The following is an 18,674-nucleotide window of genomic DNA, read 5'->3' as shown; positions in this document are numbered from 1 at the left end:
CTCCTTCTGTTTATTAAGCATTCAGTGATTGCAATACTGTAGTACCTTCTTTACATATTTGTCTACATTTTGATTTTAGATGTATTTCAGATTTTAAAGATGCAGTTATGTTTCTGTTGTTTTAAGTTTCTTAAAATATAAATGTTAATTCTTTCTTTTGCAAAAAGAAAAAGATTTTTAAAAAAATAACACAAAAAACAGTGCCTCTTAAGAAACAAAACCATTGATTTTGTGATTGATTGGACATTTCCTGTCCAATCAGTAGTTTCCTTTGTCATCTTAATAAATATTACAGAATCCCTTTTCAATCAAGATGCAATTTGAAATTATTGGGACTGATTTAGAAGAAAATCCAGGTCAGAATATCTTCTTCTGATATTTGCAGATATCTTACTGTGATATAAATTCAGTTTCTCTTAGTTTTACTATCTTACATTTGAAATAGTTCTACTAGCTTCCAGAAAGTATTTGTTACTATCCTATATCAGTAGGGTATCCAAATCTGGTCTCTAAAAGAGAGCATCTTCAAAGGCACTCACTATTTGGTGAGAAACTGGCTTAGAGCTGTATGACGCCGGATGCATAGGACCACTTGACGATTAAGATAAACAAAAAATGCTCCAAGGAATCCAGAACATATCCTAAAGTGGAAGAAATTAAACAAAAATCATACCAAACAACAGAAAACACACAACCAACCAACTAAAAACTGAGTTTAAATGTTTTTCATCTTCATACATTATGACATCTTTTAACTTCATAATATGCAGTAACTCACTTGAAGACTGACTCCCTGATGAAAGGGGAGAGGTGGTTTTGGATTTCTTTGTCACATGCTGAGAATTTTCTCTTGAATTTTCTCTTAGATGGAGAAATCTCATGTCAGGATATGATGTCCAATTCCAAGACATGGCAAGGTTGCTGCTTAGTTCTAGCTGTTCCCTTCCTTTTATATGCCCTGGCCTAGAAAGGCTTCCAAAGATGCCTTGTACAGATGCACATGTACACAGACACACATGAATACATACACACAGCTGTATCAGTGAAGAACAGTGAATGAACCATGACTCTGTAGGCAATATAGTGTGATAATGTTTTTATCTCAGCTACAGTTTGTTGAATACAAGGTTTGTTAGTAGTTCAAGTGAGAATGAATGTACAAAGAACTATTAGTACTTGTGTTTCTGTGGCTGTCTCTAATTTTAACTGTTCAAATACTTGGATGACAGGAACTGTATTAGGATCTACAAAGAAAGACTGCCAGATTTTAGTGGGGTCTGGAGAAGAGCTCATCAAAGAAATGTATTGTCAGAACTTAAACATCAGGTTGGAACAGGAAATAGTAAAAAAGAAAAGGAGTTTGATTCAGCAAAATTACACACCTACATCAAATATAAGTAGTAGCACACTGGGGGTGGGGATGGGGGTGGGGATGGGGATGGGGATGAGGTGGTGTCAAAAGCCATGACATGCATATTTAGAAGCAACAGGGCAGATGAGTGCCACTACCAGAGTATTGAACACACCAGTTCTCTCCATAGGCAAGAAACCTAAGCCCAGCCACCTCAAGAGCATGTATACCAATGCATGTATTTTGGGCAACAAACAGGAGGAACTGGAAGTTCTATGTTGAGTCTGATATATATGATATAGGTATCACACAAGCTTGGTGGGAAAACTCACTTGACTGGAAGACCACTATATATGGCCACTATCCTTTGGAAAGACAGGATGGGAAGAGGAGGCGAAGTTGCACTTTATGTAAAAGATGTTTGAGTGTATGGAGGTAAGCTATGAAAAGTTCTTTGGAGTTCTTTGGATCAGGATTAGAGGGACTGTTACCAAGGCTGATCTTACTTTAGGTATATTGGCTCTACCTAGACTTCACTAAGGCTTTTGCACCATTTCACACAGCATTCTCCTGAAGAAGCTGGCTGCTCAAGGCTTGGACATGTATTTGATTCCTTGGATTAAAAACTGGCAGAGTGACTGGGCCCAGAGAGTCTTGGTGAATGGAGTTAAATCCACTTGGATGCTGGTCACTAGTGGTGACACCAGGGCTCAGTATTGGGGCCAGTTCTCTTCAATATCTTTATCAATGATCTGGATGAGTAATGCACTCTGCACTTTTCCTCATTGAACTTCATGAAATTATTATCAGTCCAGCCTGTTGAGATCCCTCTGGGTGGCTGCATGGCCCTTGGGCCACTCCCCCCAGTTTTTGTGTCATCCATGAATTTACTGCGGGTCCACTCTACTCCATCATCGAGATATTAATGAAGGTGATCAAAGGGCTGGAGAGCCTGCCTTATGAGAAAAGACTCAAGGAGTTACGTCTTTACCTCCTGAAGAAGAGAAGGCTGTGGTGGAATTTCATCACTGTATTTCAGTATTTAAGGGTTGGCTCCAAAGAGGATAGAGGTTCTCTCTTCACCAGGAGACACATGGAGAAGACAAGGGACAATGAGCACAAGCTGCAGTGAGATAGACTTCATCTTGATATATGAAAGAATTTTTTTTACAGTGACATCAATCACTGGAACAGGCTCCCCAGGGACATGGTAGAATCCCTGTCAGTGAAGGTTTTCAAGGTGCAAGTGGACAGGGTGTTAAATAATCCCACCTAGGCTCCCTTTACACACAGAAGGTTGGACCAGATGATCCCTTTGTGGGATTCAAGGTCCCTTCCAAGCTGGACTTTTCTATGATTCAGTGATCATATGATTCTTGTGCCTATGATCCTAATTCCTTAGGCCTACATTCCTGATCCTAATAGAGCCAAAAACACATAGCATTCTATGATTCCTGTACTCTACCTTAACTAGACCTTGGGAAATAGGGCATAATACTCAACGGTGAAGTTAAAAATAAAAATAATTAAAAAAAAGAGTGCATTTAAATTTGGTAAGAGAAAGTGTTATTTTATGTCGCAAATAATTAATCCACAGAATACTGCGGATAAACAAGTATTCATTCTATTTATTCATTCTATTTATTTTTAAAATGAATGGATTTTTTCATTGTTATATGTCCTGCAGTTTTTTTTACTAAATTTCATTCAAAGATGATTTTAGCTTATATTAAAAAAAAAAAAAGTATTTTGAAAAATTCCTGCTTGATTACTTGAAATTGCATAGGAACAAGCTAAAACTAAATATAAAAATGCTCACAGGAAAACATATGTTCAACGAGCTTCTCAAATAGTTCAAGCCTGCACTATCTAGCACTGCTGTTAAAATACGCCTTCTGTAACTGCAGAGTGAATTGAGTTTCTTTATAATACTTTATTTTAAAAAGTACATTACTCCATTCCTGGCTATCAATTTGTCAATCAAATAGAGGTGCTCCTTCTGCATGCATTTTGCAACTTATCAACATTTGCTGACACAGAAGAACAACATCTACCTTTTTATAGTGCTTAGTCTGGCTCATTTTTTGAAAAGTGAAGAAGTATGTTGAACAGAAAGAGAGTTCAGCTTTGAGAATTAATGTTAAGAGTGTTAAGAATGTGAACATTCCAAGCTGGCATCAAGACTTCATCCAAGACTGTACAAGTCTCTCTCTCTCTTTGTTTTTAATTGCACATTGGACACCCAGACATTTGAAAGCATTTCACAACCATCTCATACACCTTTCATAGCCTATGTGCAGTACTGCAAAAAACAAACACCACCACCACCAAAACAAACAAACACCACCAAAAACAAACAAACAAACAAACCAAACCAAACCACCACCACCACCACCAAAAACAAACAACCAAACCCAACCAAATCAAACCCAACCAAATCAAACCCAACCAAACCCAACCAAACCAAACCAAACTACCAACACCACTACCAAAAACGGAATGACTGATCTTAACAATTTATCTGTTATCACTGGATCCAATTACAGTTATCCAATTAAGCTATCTTTGTCAGCATATCAAGTGTAACAACTTCTCTTGGAAAGGATAACCTTTCTGATCTTGTAGAAAGGAAACTCCCTGGTTAAATGTTTTGTCCCATTCCCCCCTAGATTCTCTGAGTTTTTTTTTTTTTTCTCTGTTTTCCCTGTATGCTTTTGGAGCATTTCATTGGCATGTACTCACTGACTAGGTCTTAACAAACTAAATATAACTTTCTAGATACTAAAATTAAAGAAGTCTAGACCTTGTTTCAAAACTAAGTCTTGACCTTGGCAGAGCTGTTCCCAAAAGGTAGAAAATAGAGATGCAAATTATTCTTGACATTTCAAGCAATTCCTCTTATTCTCCAACACAGACTCTCATAGCATTTCTGCTTGGAGATTGCAGAAGCCTAAGCTGCTGTTTTGTTTCTTCACAAATAGACTTCATCTCATCAAGATCTGGACCCATAAGGTCAAGATAAAGAAGATAGCAACTGTCAAGTGAAAAGGCCATCCTTGGATCAGGTCATTTGGCCATGCCCTCAAAATGGCTAGAGGGCCAATTTATATCCATAATATATATACCCATAATATATATACCCATTATTAAACACATTTATACAATAGACCAAATTAGACTTCCTCTTTTATTTTATTTTTATTTTTAATTTTATTTCCTGTGGAACTTAATTTTTGATAAAGATACATGGGAAAGAAATGACATGTGGGTAATACCTATGTTTCGTTCCTTACCTATTGTGCTACATGGGCACCATTGCTGAAGGAAGAATCCCAGCAAGAAGAAGTCTTTTCAGTAAAAATCAAAATGTTAAAAAGAGCAGTTATTCTGTTATGCAAAAGAATTCCTATCAGAGCTTACTTGAAATCCTTTGTAGAGTTCCTGGGAACTTACCCTATTACAGCAAATGCTGGCAGCTCTTGCAGATCGAAGGGGAAATCCATGCGAAAGTTAGTTCTGAACAGGGCTGTGATGGTAACTGTGTGAGAAGAAAGAGGTAGAACATGAAAGGGAATGAGGTGAGAAGTTAAATACCATGAAAGGTAGGAGTAGAGACAGGGACCTAGTTGTATACATGCCCTTGTATGGTTTCATGGCATTATATACAATATTACAGATATGCAGACTGCTGTGATTTTGTTAGTCTCTATTTTTAAACACTTGCAACTGTAGCGCTCTTGATGGTATAGATTTGTTTTCAGAGAACATACATATATTTTTAGCTACAACCCCAGATTTGTAAAGGGCTTTCTATTTCTTCTTTTCTTCTACCAACCATTCTTTAGGCAGTAAAAGCTCTTCTCAGTGCACTCACTGATTTAAAAACTCTTTGCAGAGGCAGGCAGTGCTTACTTATCTGGAGAAGCTGTGTCACAGACAATTGTGATTTCCTTCTAAAAACAAAACTCATATAATCTCCAAAGTCTTATATGCACAATTTTTGCCTGGTGCCAAAAGAATAAATGTCTTAGGAATCCCAGGGAAAAGATCAACCTAGCTCCATTTTTCCCATCTCACTTCCACTGGTTGTGTTTCACTCCTAAAATGACTCAGATGTCGAAAGCTGTCCTGCTTTACCTGGAGGTATGAGTGTGGAAACAGTAAATAACTATATGCTAATAGGTGAAGTTCAAATGGCCATCCAGTGCAGAACTGAAATGCAGCTCAATGAGTATGGATATAAATAAAAACATGTCCAGAATCAAGGAATTATTTGCACAATGAGAAAAATGAACAAACAAACAAAAAAACAATGGTGAAATTCCAGCATAATATGGTAATTAAGAGAGACATTAATATATATATATTATTTTTTTCCAAAAAAGACCAGGCTTAGAGCAATGATTTAATCAGATCTCTGTGGGTTAGCAAGATTAACAGGAATGGTGTTTATTTATATTATTATTATTAAGATAAAGATTATTAATTTAGATTATTAAGAGGCTCTGGAGCCATATGATCAAATGGTGAAAGGGAAAATATTATCATGGATCTGAAACTAGCGTAGAGAGAGAAAAAATATGTTTATCTTGTTAGATATGTAATTATGCATGTCACAATAGACCTGTAATGGGCTGCAAACTGTCGTGTTAGGGCTCTGTGGTGTTGAATGGATTGCTTTAGAGATCAATATTGGATGTGATTATGTTTAACATCTTCATCAGTCTCCTGGATGATAGGGTGGAACTCACTCACCGGTGAGTCTGCTGAGCATGTCAAACTGGGGAGGGAGAGAAGGGAATGGTTGATAACCTGGAGGACTGGGCAGCTGTTCATTCAGAATGGCTTCAGCAAACTGGAGGAGCTGACCAGTTGGAAGATCACAAATGCAAAAAAGACAAATATTTAGTCCTGCATCTGGAATGGCAGGTGCATCAGCACAGTCTGGGAACCGAGTCAACAAAAAGAGCTCTGCACAAAAAGACCAGTAGGTCCTGGTGGCAACTAGTGTTCAATGTGTGTCCTTGTGTCAATGAAGGCTAACAACATATTGGGTCACACCAGCAAAAGCACAACCAGAAAATTGAGGTATTCCTTTTTATATGTCACTGATGAGGCCACATCTAGAAAACTTGGTACAAAAGAAATGTTTCAAAACTGGAGACAGTCCAGTGGTGAGCCCCAAGATGGTCCAGGACATGGGGCACATGATGCACAGGAAGAGACTGCAGGAACTAGGTATATTCAGCTTGAAAGTGAGAAAGCCAAAGGGAGCTCCAATAGCTATCTCTTGATACCTCATGGGAAGGTTGTAAATACACAGTGAAAGGAAAAGAGGCATTGGTCACAACTTATGTATTAGCCTACCTCACACAAAGGCATTCTAACTGAGTCATAATAGTATTCACACAGGAAACTAGTGCAAAGTCATCAGTTTACCTACCAAGTGCATAACTTTTGACAGCAGTCAAGACTAGAGATTATGAAGACATGAGAGAGGGCCCTAATAAAAAACTGTTGCATGAACAATGACTGAAAAGACTGGGCTTGTAACTTTCAGAATAAAATGAGGAAGAGAAGACATGAAAGATAAGTCAGAGCAGGCGTGATGAAAGACCATAAAAATAATAGATGTCTGGTCTAGACAAAATTTTCTAATTCTCTAATATGAGGACAAAGATACTGACCATATAGACAATGAAAATTCAGAACAATGAAAAAGAATCATTTTCCATAGACAATTTGAGCATGAAAATTTTTAACCCAGTCAGCCACTGAAGCAGAATGTAAGGAGCCATTCATATTGGTGTTAAAGCTGCTTGGATGATTTTGAAGAAGGGATAATAAGTAAGATGCTCCAGGATTAAGCTAATTTCTAATGATTTAAGACATCAACAGGCAAGTTAGAGTAGATGAAGTGAAGGATAGGGCATTATCTCCTGACATCCGTCTTCAAATTTCTTATATCATTCTCTGGAAAGAACAGAGAGAGGTGTTCTTCTGACAGATCTGATAGCTGAATACACCTTAACACAAGGCAGTATTTCCCAGACAAAGACATAGGCACTTTCTATATTCAAGAGAGTAGAGTATTCAAGCCAAAAAAAAATGTTTTAGCACAGAAAAAAATCCAAGTCTGTGAAGTCATTAAGTTTTAAGAAAGGGAAGTGACCACATGAAGCCCGTTACCAGAAAAACAGATAGAAGTGTAAGAATAAAAGAGACGTATGTGTTATTAAAACGTGAAGTTTACAAAGAGATAGCAGTCTTCTACATCAGCTGGAATTTCATTCCCACAGTATCTGAAAAGGTTTTCTGAACAAGCTTTTTCCATGCTATTTCTGTCTGCACAAATATTGCACTCATCCCTTTCAGTTGAGACACTTTTTTCTACCGGAGCTACAGTTGAAGCAAATATAGTTTGACCTTTCAGTACTCAGGAATTTCAGTCAGACCCCAACAGTTTTGCAGCCTTCTAATCATTCTATCACCCCCAGTTTTTGAGACTACTTTTTGCTTTGTTTGCTTCTAGTCAAGAGATTACTAAAGCAGATGATGGTGTTTCCAGTGGACCACAGCAACATACACTGCAATTACCTTCTCTGTGATGAGATACCTCTATCTTTTCAGCCTTGATATTATGCTGACTAGATGCAAAAATCCCACATCACACACTCTCTTACTTGATGGGAAATCATATTCAGTCATTTTTTTTAGTCATATACCCAGCACACAGGAATAGGTTGGGTTATAATCTTGATGATATAACATGCTTCTCTTTCTTTCTTTCTATACTGCTAGACATTATATGTCATGGCAGAAGTTTCAAACATCGTAGGAGTTTATAGCTTTGAGAAAGATGGAAAATAATAAATTTATAGAACAACATTTGTACAAAGAAAGTAGGAATGATTTTTAGCTTACCTGCATCCTTGTTCCAAACAGCAAGGACTCGGAAAATGAAGGCACTAAAGGTAGCTGCAAAGAAACCTCTCCAATAGTTGCGCACAGCAAAGTAAGTAGAAGTGACCTCAATGCTGAAAAGGACCCCTAGAAAGAGTTGGAAAGGAAGCAAAGTTAAACAGTCAAAATCAGAACTGTAATATCAGAAGCACAAAAGAGACTTCTAAAAAGTCTTCTAAAGCTGTGGTATCCAAACTTCTTTGGTCACGTATCCTATCAGTAAAATATTTTTGACTATGTACCTCAATATATGTGTATTTATTTATAAATTATAAACATGTCCTACTGTACTAACATATTGGGTACATTATAAAGCATACACAAAAATAAAAATAAAAAAAAATAAAATTTAAAAATTAAAAATAAAAGGATAAGATGATGAAATAGATAATACTTTACAAATAATTTATTTCATTCATTAATAGTACAAAGAGCTTTTTGTTCTCATGAAGATTTTTTGTTCTCACAAAAGCTTTTTGTTCCTGGTTTAACTCTTTGTGATACAGTGATTCAAAGGTCTAGTTCTAAGTTCAGTTTATTTCAGTACTTGGTTTTAATGGTTGTCAGAGCTGAAAAAGATGCTGCAAGAAGATTGAAAGGGAAGAAGTGTATCCTTCACTGCACTTACTAAATCATGATACTCATTTTTTCAATTCCATTTACCACTTAAGCAAAGGTTTATGCTGAAATCTGGCTAGTATATTTCCATCTTCCCTGATGTCAATCATTTGTTGCAAACTAATTGGAAGATGTTGCATTTTTATATATTTAACAAATGAGTTCAAAATCCACTGAAATATTCCTTTGGACGACTTTAAAATGTGTTAGAAAATTTTGTTTCCAAGTTTGTTACGTATATAGTATAAGAATTTTTATAGGTGATCCAAATAATTTTCAACAAGAAAATCACAAAATCTCCACAACTGTACAATATTCTTTTGAAAAGCACTTCTTTCTCACTCATGGTTAAAATGTCACTTTCACCTTGAAGGGACAGATGATTATGTGTGTTTATTTTTCCAAAAAATATCTGCTGGGTAGCATACAACTGACAGCCACTTCTCATTACAGAAAAGGCCAGCAAATTCAGAAAACATTTTTTTTCTTTTTTATAAAATAAAAACATGTGACTCATCTTTAAATTTGACAACTCTTTTAAGCCGTTTTCCATGAGATAACCAGTGAACCTTTATGTGGTGTAGAAGATTTTTGTGGTCATTCCCCATCTCATTGCAAATTATTGCAAAGATTCTAACATTTTAAGGTCTGGTTTTTATGAAATTAACAACACTGATGACATGCCGTGCACTTCTAGCTCCCATTTCTATGCACCCATTTGTGTAGTCTGGCTCCCATTTCTTTGCTGCAATAGCTTGCCTATGAACCACGCAGTGAATGAATTTCATGTGGAGTGCTGTCTTGGTAAATGTACACCAGAATCCTTTTCTTATTCCAGTCAAGGCAGCTGCTCCATCAGTGGTTACACTTGTACAGTTCTTCCATAAAATATTGCTTTTATGAAAGAAGTCATTTACTGTTGAGAATATATCTTCTCTAGTAGATCTTTTCTTCATGTATTCACTGTTGAAACAGAATCTAGCAAATACCATAAACTGAGACACATTAGAAACATCTGTACTTTTATCAAGCTGCATAACAAGCCTCCCACACTCCATAATTTGTTCGGATACTTGTTGCTTCAAATCTTCAGCAATGTTTTCTGTGTCTTTCAACAGTGTTTGCTGACAAAGGAATGCATTTTAATTTCTTGTGATATTGCTTTCTGTGCATTATTCAAGCCATTTTTTACTCTGGCAGGAAGAACATGTGTTTCCCCAGTGGGATGTGTTTTTTTTTTTTTTTTTTTTTTTTTCACTATGAAGTCAGAAACCTCAAAAAAGACTTCTAAAAATTATCATTAAGTTTAGTGAGATTTTGTGAAGTACTGGAGCGAGTAATGCATAGCTTGAAAAATTGCTGAAAAAACAGTAGAGGTTTGTCTTCACATTCTGGATGCTTAGTGTTTAAATGTCTTGCTAATTCTGCTAGCTTCACGCTGTTGATAGCTGACATCTCAATGCACAATATACATCATTAACAATGGTGGATTTAAATCCATATTTCAAACAGTTCTCTTGATAATTTTATTTCTTTGTCATTTCTTTATTTATTTTGGTCAGCTTCTTGTCAGACCTGATGAGATTGTGACCATTTTTACCTCATAATGTAGCAGATGAAGAGGCCACTCTGGGGGTGGAGGTGCCAGCTCTGCCATTTTCTCCTAATTTGCCTATAGGCACATTATAGTATTGTCTTCAATCTGCAGTTTCTATGCAGGAATCTTCTGAAGGCACTTGTCCATTTTGTGAGGGTTATTTTAGTTAACTTAGACAATATAATCCATACATCCATCAACCATGTGCACATAGACTGAAATACATTCCAATACACTTAATGCAAATGAACAAATGAGAGCATTACTGTCAGCCCTCTGCACTAAGCAACAACCATTCTTCACCCAGGACACCTCACATGCTGTATGTGATGTGGCCATCTGATATATGGGTCAAGTGAGGCCACCAGTGTCAATATGTATATTGAATATTAGCAAAGCTTTTTTTTTTTTTTTTTAATAATTTTAATTTTAAATCATTTATTTAGATAGAAAATACATACAAATAGACATTCCAGTACTATCTCCCTATAACCTAGTGGACTGTCTGGCACTCCTCCTGGGGTGTGCACATGTCAACTTGGAAACTACTGTTCTAGAGTATCTTCCCCTCTTGACCTTCAGAAGGTTGAAAACATGGAGAAAAGACTGTGTCAGAGAAACTGGAGAGATTGGTGACATTAATGGCAAGCCTTTTTGCTCAAAGTATATGAAAGATCAAAAACAGGGTGCAGGAAAGGAGAAGAGGACTAGGCAGGAGAGGATTTAGGTACCTGAGAAAAAGGAAACAGAACAGCCACTTGCCTCCAAGTGGTGTCCCAAAGCAGCAGCCAACACCCACAGCACAACCCACAGTCAGGACATCCGTGTAATAATATGGCTGCTACTGGTGGAAGAGACAGAGAAACAGGAAAAAAAAAAAAAAAAAAAAAAAAAAAGAAAGAAAGAAAGAAAGCAATGAGCAACAGAATTAGCAGGTATGGACACATGCTGTCACCCAACTCTATCACCAATATTACATCTTAATTATTCATTCTGGACGGCTTCAAAATATTCAAAGACTGATTCTATGTTGCACAAGACAGGCATATACATTGAGTCATATATTCAAGACACAAGGAGAAGGCAGCATCTCATCTTTCATTGAAACATGCACATTTCTTTCATTGTAGAATAAATGTCTCATGGAAAATTCTTCAGAGGGTGGACTACGGGTGTGTATTTTATTCCATCTCTTTTACTTTGGAAGGGAATCTCAGGTTGCACATGTGCCAGAGAGTGCCTCAAAAAAACCCTGCCCTCTGAGTTTGTATGCACAAGGCACATTTATATCCACAACAGAGCATGGACAGCTGAAGGCTCTATCATCCTGGATAGATGAATGGGTAGCAGCTCACGTAGTAAAGCATTGTGGTTTCCTGGTGAAGACAATCACTAAAATTATAAATTTACAAGCCATCAGTGAAGTTATGAAATACAAAGTCTCTCCTGAGACAATTTTGGAGGACATGGGAAGGAGAAAATCTTCTACTCCCTCCAATATTTGGAAGAGCGGCTGAGGGCCCTGACATGCCTGAGAATGGTGAAGAGCCTTAGGGAACAGATATATATTTTTTTCAAGTTGTTGAAATCCAAGGTGGTGTCTAATATAAAGAACAGGAGGGTTAAACACCTATATATTTGGTACTTTCTGGTATTACATGTCCCTAAAGCAGCCTGTTATATCTTCCATGAGAGTGGAGTTTTGAGAGAGGGCAGGCTTGTGTTACATTAGGATTCTGAGTGCCCAGGCAGAATTCTAAGGGCTAAAGGCCATGAATTCCTACTTACCTGAGCAGGTATTTGAGCCTCAACCAAGAAGCATGTCAAGGCTATGACTGTGCAGCCCAACAAAGAGGCATGGATCATTCTCTGAGCCTTAAGAATCTTTCCATACTCACAGCTTTGCCTCAGGTCACCTAAAAGTCCTCTGTGGCCTTAAGACATAATCATGTCCAGAATGGGGATGGGTTTCAGTTCAAAGTGTCTGAGATAGTATGAGGGTTGTATTATAGCCTACCAATGTGGTGATTAACAGCTTGAAACATAGAGTACTTATTACATGGCCTGCATTATGGCAAGGGGTAAGTAGAGCTTAGAGCTGTTTGAAAGTGCAAAGCCTGATGAGAACAGTGTTGAAGAAACAGTATGAGATGGAGAGATCCTAGCACAGTATGGTATTATTCATACTGACTGCTGAGAAAAGTCCATAGCATACGGTATCCCCCAAAACCCAGCACCATGTCAGAGTGCTGATGCTGTGCAGCAGCATAGGAGTAGCCGGAGAGACCAACACGAACAAAAAAAGAGTACCGGAGTGCACTCAGAAAAAGCAGGGCTGAACATATTTTGCTTTTAAAGGGCCAAATTAGCTTTTCAAATGCATTTTGAGGGCTTCTCTTTAAATACACAGGGTGGTGTTCACCAGCAACAACATCAAAAACATATTCCATTGGCAATAAGATGTATAGCTGCAAATCATATCCTCGACTAAGGTCAGGTAAAGATTACAGGACTCCTAGGTAATGGCAGTCACATTTTGCAATTTGGTGTGATTCTATAAAAGGAACCCAACTATGGCTGCAAAAATTATGATTTCAGTTCACTCTCACACTGAATTGTTGTCACAGGCTCACAGCAAATTTTGGCCTGGTAGGTATCTCTAGAAGATTCTCCAACTCCCTGCTCAGTGTTGCGCTAACTTCAAGAGTCAGTCAGAGTGCTCAGGATCTTGTCCAGCTAAGTCCTGAACATTTCCAAGGGTACAGATTCTCCAGACCCCAAGGGCATCCACACCATTGGTGAACCACCCTTGGGGAAGGGGAACATCTTCCTTATACATGGTCAGAATTTCCCTTGTTGCAAATTGTACCCCTTTCCTCTTCCACTGCACTCCTCTGAAAAGAGCCTGGCTTAATCTTCTTTAAAATCCCCCTTTAGGTGGTTGATGATGCAAGTTAGACAGTCCCCCTTTAGCCTGTTGTCCTTTACGCTGAGCAAAACCAGCTTCCTTAGCCTTCCTCATACATCATTACTCCAGCCTCCCAACCATCTTCTTGGCCCTCCAAGCCTCTTTTACAAGGGGAGCACAAAATTTTCCACACTGATATTTTTGTTCTCCAGTCCATTGTTGAATGTAGTTTTCTGTTCATTTTATCACTCCCTGTCACACTTGTCATCATCCCCTGTCATTAGATGATGACACTTATGGGAAGTTTTTTTTAATTTTTGTTCTCTACAGCATCTTTATTTTTTTCTGGACAGAGCCTGGGGCTCTCTAAGTTGAACAACGTCCATGGTAGAAGGGACTGAACAAGATGGACAAGGGGATCAGGTGCACTCTTAGTAAGTTTGCAGTCAACACCAAGATGGGTACAAGTGTTGATCTGCTCAAGGGTAGGAAGGATCTACAGAGGGATCTAGATAGGCTGGACCAACAGGCCGAGGCAAACTCTATGAAGCTCAACAAGGCTAAGTGCCAGGTCCTGCACTTGGGGCATAACAACCCCATGCAGTGCTACAGGCTGGGGGGAGAGTGGCTGGAAAGATGCCTGGCTGAAAGGGACCTGGAGTTATTGGTCGACAGCCAGCTGAATATGAGCCAGCAGTGTGCTCAAGTGGCCAAGAAGGCCAACAGCATCCTGGCTTGTATCAGAAATAGAATGGCTAGCAGGACTAGGGAAGTGACTGTCCCTTTGTACTCGGCTCTGGTGAGGCCACACCTCGAGTATGGTGTTCAGTTTTGGGCCTCTCACTACAAAAAGTACATCAAGGTACTGGAGCGTGCCCAAAGAAGGGCAATGAAGCTGGTGAAGGGCCTAAAGAACAAGTCTTATGAGGAGCGGTTGGGGTTATTTACCCTAGAGAAAAGAAGACTCAGGGGAGACCTTATTGCTCTCTACAACTACCTCAAAGGAGGTTGTAGTGGGGTGGGCGTCAGTCTCTTCTCCCAAGCACTAAGTGTTAAGACAAGGGGAAATGGCTTCAAGTTGCTCCACACGAGGTTTAGGTTGGATATTAGGGAAATATTCTTCACTGAAAGAGTTGTGAAGCAATGGAACAGATTGCCCAGGGAAGTAGTTGTCACAATCCCTGGAGCTATTCAAAAGACGTGTTGATGTGTTGCTTGTGGACATGGTGTAGTGGTAGACTTGGCAGTGCTAGGTTAACAGTTGGACTTGGTGATCTCTGAAGTCTTTTCTAGCCTAAATGATTCTATGATTTTGTGATTCAAAGATGTGTTATTAGAAAAGTTGAAGTTGTCACTTTTCTTGTGGCCTTTGCAAGATCATGCTCTTCCTTTCTTTCACTGCCACCAGTTGTATGGGAAAAGAAAGAACTTGTGATGCTAGAGAAATGAAGAACCTGTCTGAGAACACAGATGTGTTCTCCACATCTTTGGAGAACCTGCTTGAGAGCACAAGATCTCACAGCAAGAGACTGAGTTTTACATTAAATGTCACATATAGGAAGTCAACTTGCCTCCAAGAGGAGCCCCGAAGCAACATCCAACTCCAACTGCGCAAGCTGCCACCAGGAGTTCGAGCTGCCTGTGCACATTCTGGAACAGAGAGTGCAGCCAGAGAAAGGCATGCGGGGATTAGAGGTAGCAAAGCCAAAGAGTTAGGATCCAGAATAATGAAACAAAGCAACAGCCAGCAGCAAATTCAGCCGTTACAAATAGCAGGCCCTGTACATTTTAGTTCAGTCTTTAGTGACTCAGTTGGTCTTCAACAGTGAAATTTGGTCCTTATGCATAGACCAGATCAAGTAAAACAGCACCTGCTATTGTATTACAAAGCCAGTTACTGCTAGGAGTTTGCATGTAAAGCAATTCCTAAATATATTATTTTTTGCAACTAGTCAATACATCATTCAGCCTCCAGAGGCCGTTCTGCAATAGCAAAAGCCTACAGGCAGTGTCAGTGGCTATAATTAGTACTGCTTTAGACAATCTATCTTAAAGACAAATTGATCTTTGTCTATAGCTACTTAAGATTTTTTTTTTTTTTTTTACACAGATGTTTGTCATGGTGGAAACATCAGCATAGTGAGACTGAAAAATTGTCAAAAGCGTATTATTAATCAAACTCTGTGTAATGTGGTAGGTAACACACCTGGTTGGTCCTGCACAGTTGTTTGACTGTATATTTGTCCTCTCACTACCACTTTCTTTGTCTGTGCTCTTACTGCTCTATAACAGCATGTTGCATTTCAATTCGTATGTTCCCTCTGTGGTTCGTTGCCTACCAATGTGTCTTAGGAGTTCAGCCTGTGGAAGAGCTGTACGTAGAAACGTGCCTTACCTCATACACACCACAAAAGATTGACATAAACTTGCTGAGTACTGCTGCACAGATACTGGCAATATGCACAAAAGGACCCTGCAAGAGAAGAGGAGGAGAAAATAAGAGAGGGTTATCCCCTGTCACTGATAACCAGATGCAGATCTCATAATTTCTCTTTGGCCACCTCATACAGTCCTTCAGAATTTTTTTTTCTTCTCGAAAGCTACCTGACTTGAGTGCTTTTATTTTTTCTATATCAAGTATTTCACAGTGGAAAGAAAATGGCCAGTGGAAAGTAAGTGTTGCTGGGAAGAGCAAAGCTTTGAGAAGAGGAAAGGTGCCAAAGAAAAGGAAATACTTATAGACTCTTCTTATGCAGACAATTCCTCCTACTGCCAAGACCCTGACCACTACTGCATATGAAGATAGCAATATTTACCTCTTTCCCCACAGGCAGGCCACTTCCAAGTCCAGCTGTGAGGCCCACAACTTTGGCCACAAAAGCTTTGAGAGTGAGATATTCTTTGAGGACCACTCCCCTCATAATTGTCTTGAGCTCTGGGATCCCAGACCCTGAAAACCGCAACAGAGCAGAGGGTGTAGAAAACCCACAAGCAAATGGAGTAAGAAAAATAATCAGACATAAACCAATTATGCCATGCCTTCTGCCCTCACCAACGGCCTGTGGAGAGACGAGGTGGCAGAAAATGGCCGCAAACAGAATGAGAACAAGTGGATATGTGACCCACGCCAGATACTGCATAGGAATATTTGGGTGTAGCTCTTTGTACATCCACTTGTAGGCTGTAGACAGACAAAAAAAAAGTTGTCATTAACCAAAGGTACTCCAAGCAGGCTGAAAAACATTAAAGAATCACATTCAAAAGCACACACCCACTAAACCTGTCCAGTCTAAATTTTCCTGATAAGTACTATCTGTAAGTCCTAATTTTATAGGTTAAGCAGGGTAAAGCCTTGTTGCATTTTAAGTACAAGATCCCAAATAATATATGCATTCTGCAGGAATGGATAGAAGTGGTTCTCTGCTCTTAGACACTACTAATACCTGTGCTGTAATGTGGCATTAGAAGAGGTGCATTACTTTGCACCTGTGAGGGTGAATTTCCATGCAGGGTCTTCTCATTTCACAGCTGGAGGACCATATATGGGCACTGAAGGGCAGTGAAGTGGTCCACTAACAGCTAGTGTCCTCTCCTCCATCTCAGTCCCAGGAAGATTTGTTCCTTCTTAAAAACTACCTCAGAAGTTGTGCTTATGCTTTGTCTTCTAGAGCAGCAGCACGAAGGGAGTGGTGCCAACTGTTACAAAAGCAGTGGTACTGCTACTTAGTTGGATCCAACAGCATGAACTGCCCAGGGAGAAAGCAAAGGTCCAAAGAACTCACTTGCAAGAAGTATAAAGGACAAGGGGCCTCTGAGATTAACAGGGTACACCTGGTATGTGAGGAAGACATAAAGGAAGGAACACCGGGCTGAGGAGATATTGGGAGCTTTGTTGAAGTATAGTGTCTGGTGGACATCAGCAGCAAAGAGCACTGAGAGGAAAGGATTTGGTGTGTGTGTGCAGGTTGGGACTGGGACACTAAGGGTAAGGACAAAGGAACAGTGGAATTAAAAGGATGAGGGCAATGTTGTATGTGTGTGCACAGAGATATAGGGAAGGGACACTAAAAGATCTTGGAGGGAAAGGGAGTAAGAATAATGGGCTGTGTTTTACTCATACACATATCTTTTGTTCCCTTCCCACTTACACTCCCAAATTTTTGCCTGTGATCCCTTTAAAGAAGCTTTTCCTAGTTAACCTTTTATCTACTGTGTTGCAAGTAACTTCCTAGGCAGTTGGGGGGTGAAGATGGGACACTGATGTTAAAGGAGGAACATTGGTTACCAGGCTTTGTAAAACATTCATACCATTTATACTTTTGCAACACCTGAATGAGACCCACCCTGTAGGCTCTTTGCACTGGCATAGTCCATTCCCCAGCTCACCAACGCCATGACCAGTCCCAACAGAACCAAGAAAATCCAGTCCTCTCCAAGCTTCCTGGTGATGTATTTCTGGATGCGTCTAGCACAGGCTGTGTAGGGAAGAGTGAACCAGAAAAACTGAGGCAACATAGATGAAGCCTCTATGCTGAGAACTCTTTTCTCCTATGCTGAAAACTGACTACAATAATGATTTATTTGGGCTTGGTGTTGAAGGACCGTTACCCAGCCCTGTCTTACAGTCTTGAAAAATTCTTTGAACTTTCAAATCTTAAAAAAAAAAGGAGGGGGCTTAATTTTACATCTTGTGCACTAGCAGCTAAAGTCCTTTTCCTCCAGTTATAGAGATCTGTTGTGGGAGAAAAGATTAAATTTGGAACTGGTCTTCTTTCCAAAGAGATCTTGGTTAATCCTAGGGTGAAAGCTGACATACAAATCTCTTTTAAATTCAATGTGATTCATTTTCCTTTCTTCTATACTTCGCCCCTGTCAGTTTCCTTGTCTTTTTGCCTTGCTTAAATTCCATCTCTCTGGCTGGTCCACCCAATATCTGTTAACAGAGTAATCAAGGATAAATTGTTCCCACCTTGACATTTGGAATAGTGCTCTTCTTTTATATCTACTTGACTCTGACGTTTCAGGGGTCTTTCCTTGTTGTTCTGGATCTGCCTCGTATTCAGTAGTTTTGCTGCTTCCTTCTCTGCAAAGTCAGTTATCTGGTCTGTGTATTGGCCATAAAGCTAGAAGATCAGAAAGCAAGAGAGATCAAAAAGAAGAGGTAAGGCAAATGCTCCTTCACAAATATCATTAAAGATGAAAAGACATACCTACTAACAGTCAGAAGTGCGGATTTA

The 18,674-nt window shown here is 39.1% G+C and overlaps 1 protein-coding gene across 7 annotated transcripts in view; it reads right to left on the bottom strand.

Annotated features, from left to right (window-relative positions):
* Positions 1-18,674, bottom strand: part of CLCN1 (chloride voltage-gated channel 1) — a 71,916-nt gene that overhangs the window by 15,224 nt on the left and 38,018 nt on the right. For 5 of the 7 annotated variants that reach the window (XR_004746953.1, XM_035313584.1, XM_035313603.1 and 2 more), the window contains exons 2-10: positions 18,407-18,560; positions 17,781-17,912; positions 16,490-16,618; positions 16,254-16,387; positions 15,833-15,910; positions 11,292-11,370; positions 8,276-8,401; positions 4,805-4,889; positions 540-641 (exon numbers count right to left, since the gene is read on the bottom strand). Coding sequence is in view for 6 of the 7 variants with exons in the window: in XM_035313584.1 (XP_035169475.1) it covers positions 540-641; positions 4,805-4,889; positions 8,276-8,401; positions 11,292-11,370; positions 15,833-15,910; positions 16,254-16,387; positions 16,490-16,618; positions 17,781-17,912; positions 18,407-18,560 (1,019 nt within the window). In the remaining variant the exon portion in view is untranslated. Of the gene's footprint in view, positions 1-539; positions 642-4,804; positions 4,890-8,275; positions 8,402-11,291; positions 11,371-15,008; positions 15,088-15,832; positions 15,911-16,253; positions 16,388-16,476; positions 16,619-17,780; positions 17,913-18,406; positions 18,561-18,674 lie in introns of all 7 variants that reach the window. The other 2 variants (XM_035313589.1, XM_035313581.1) reach the window with 2 other exon arrangements.

The sequence above is a fragment of the Oxyura jamaicensis genome, chromosome 1 (genome assembly GCF_011077185.1).
Source record: "Oxyura jamaicensis isolate SHBP4307 breed ruddy duck chromosome 1, BPBGC_Ojam_1.0, whole genome shotgun sequence".
Lineage (NCBI taxonomy): Eukaryota > Metazoa > Chordata > Aves > Anseriformes > Anatidae > Oxyura > Oxyura jamaicensis.
This window is presented reverse-complemented; position numbering and strand designations above follow the sequence as displayed.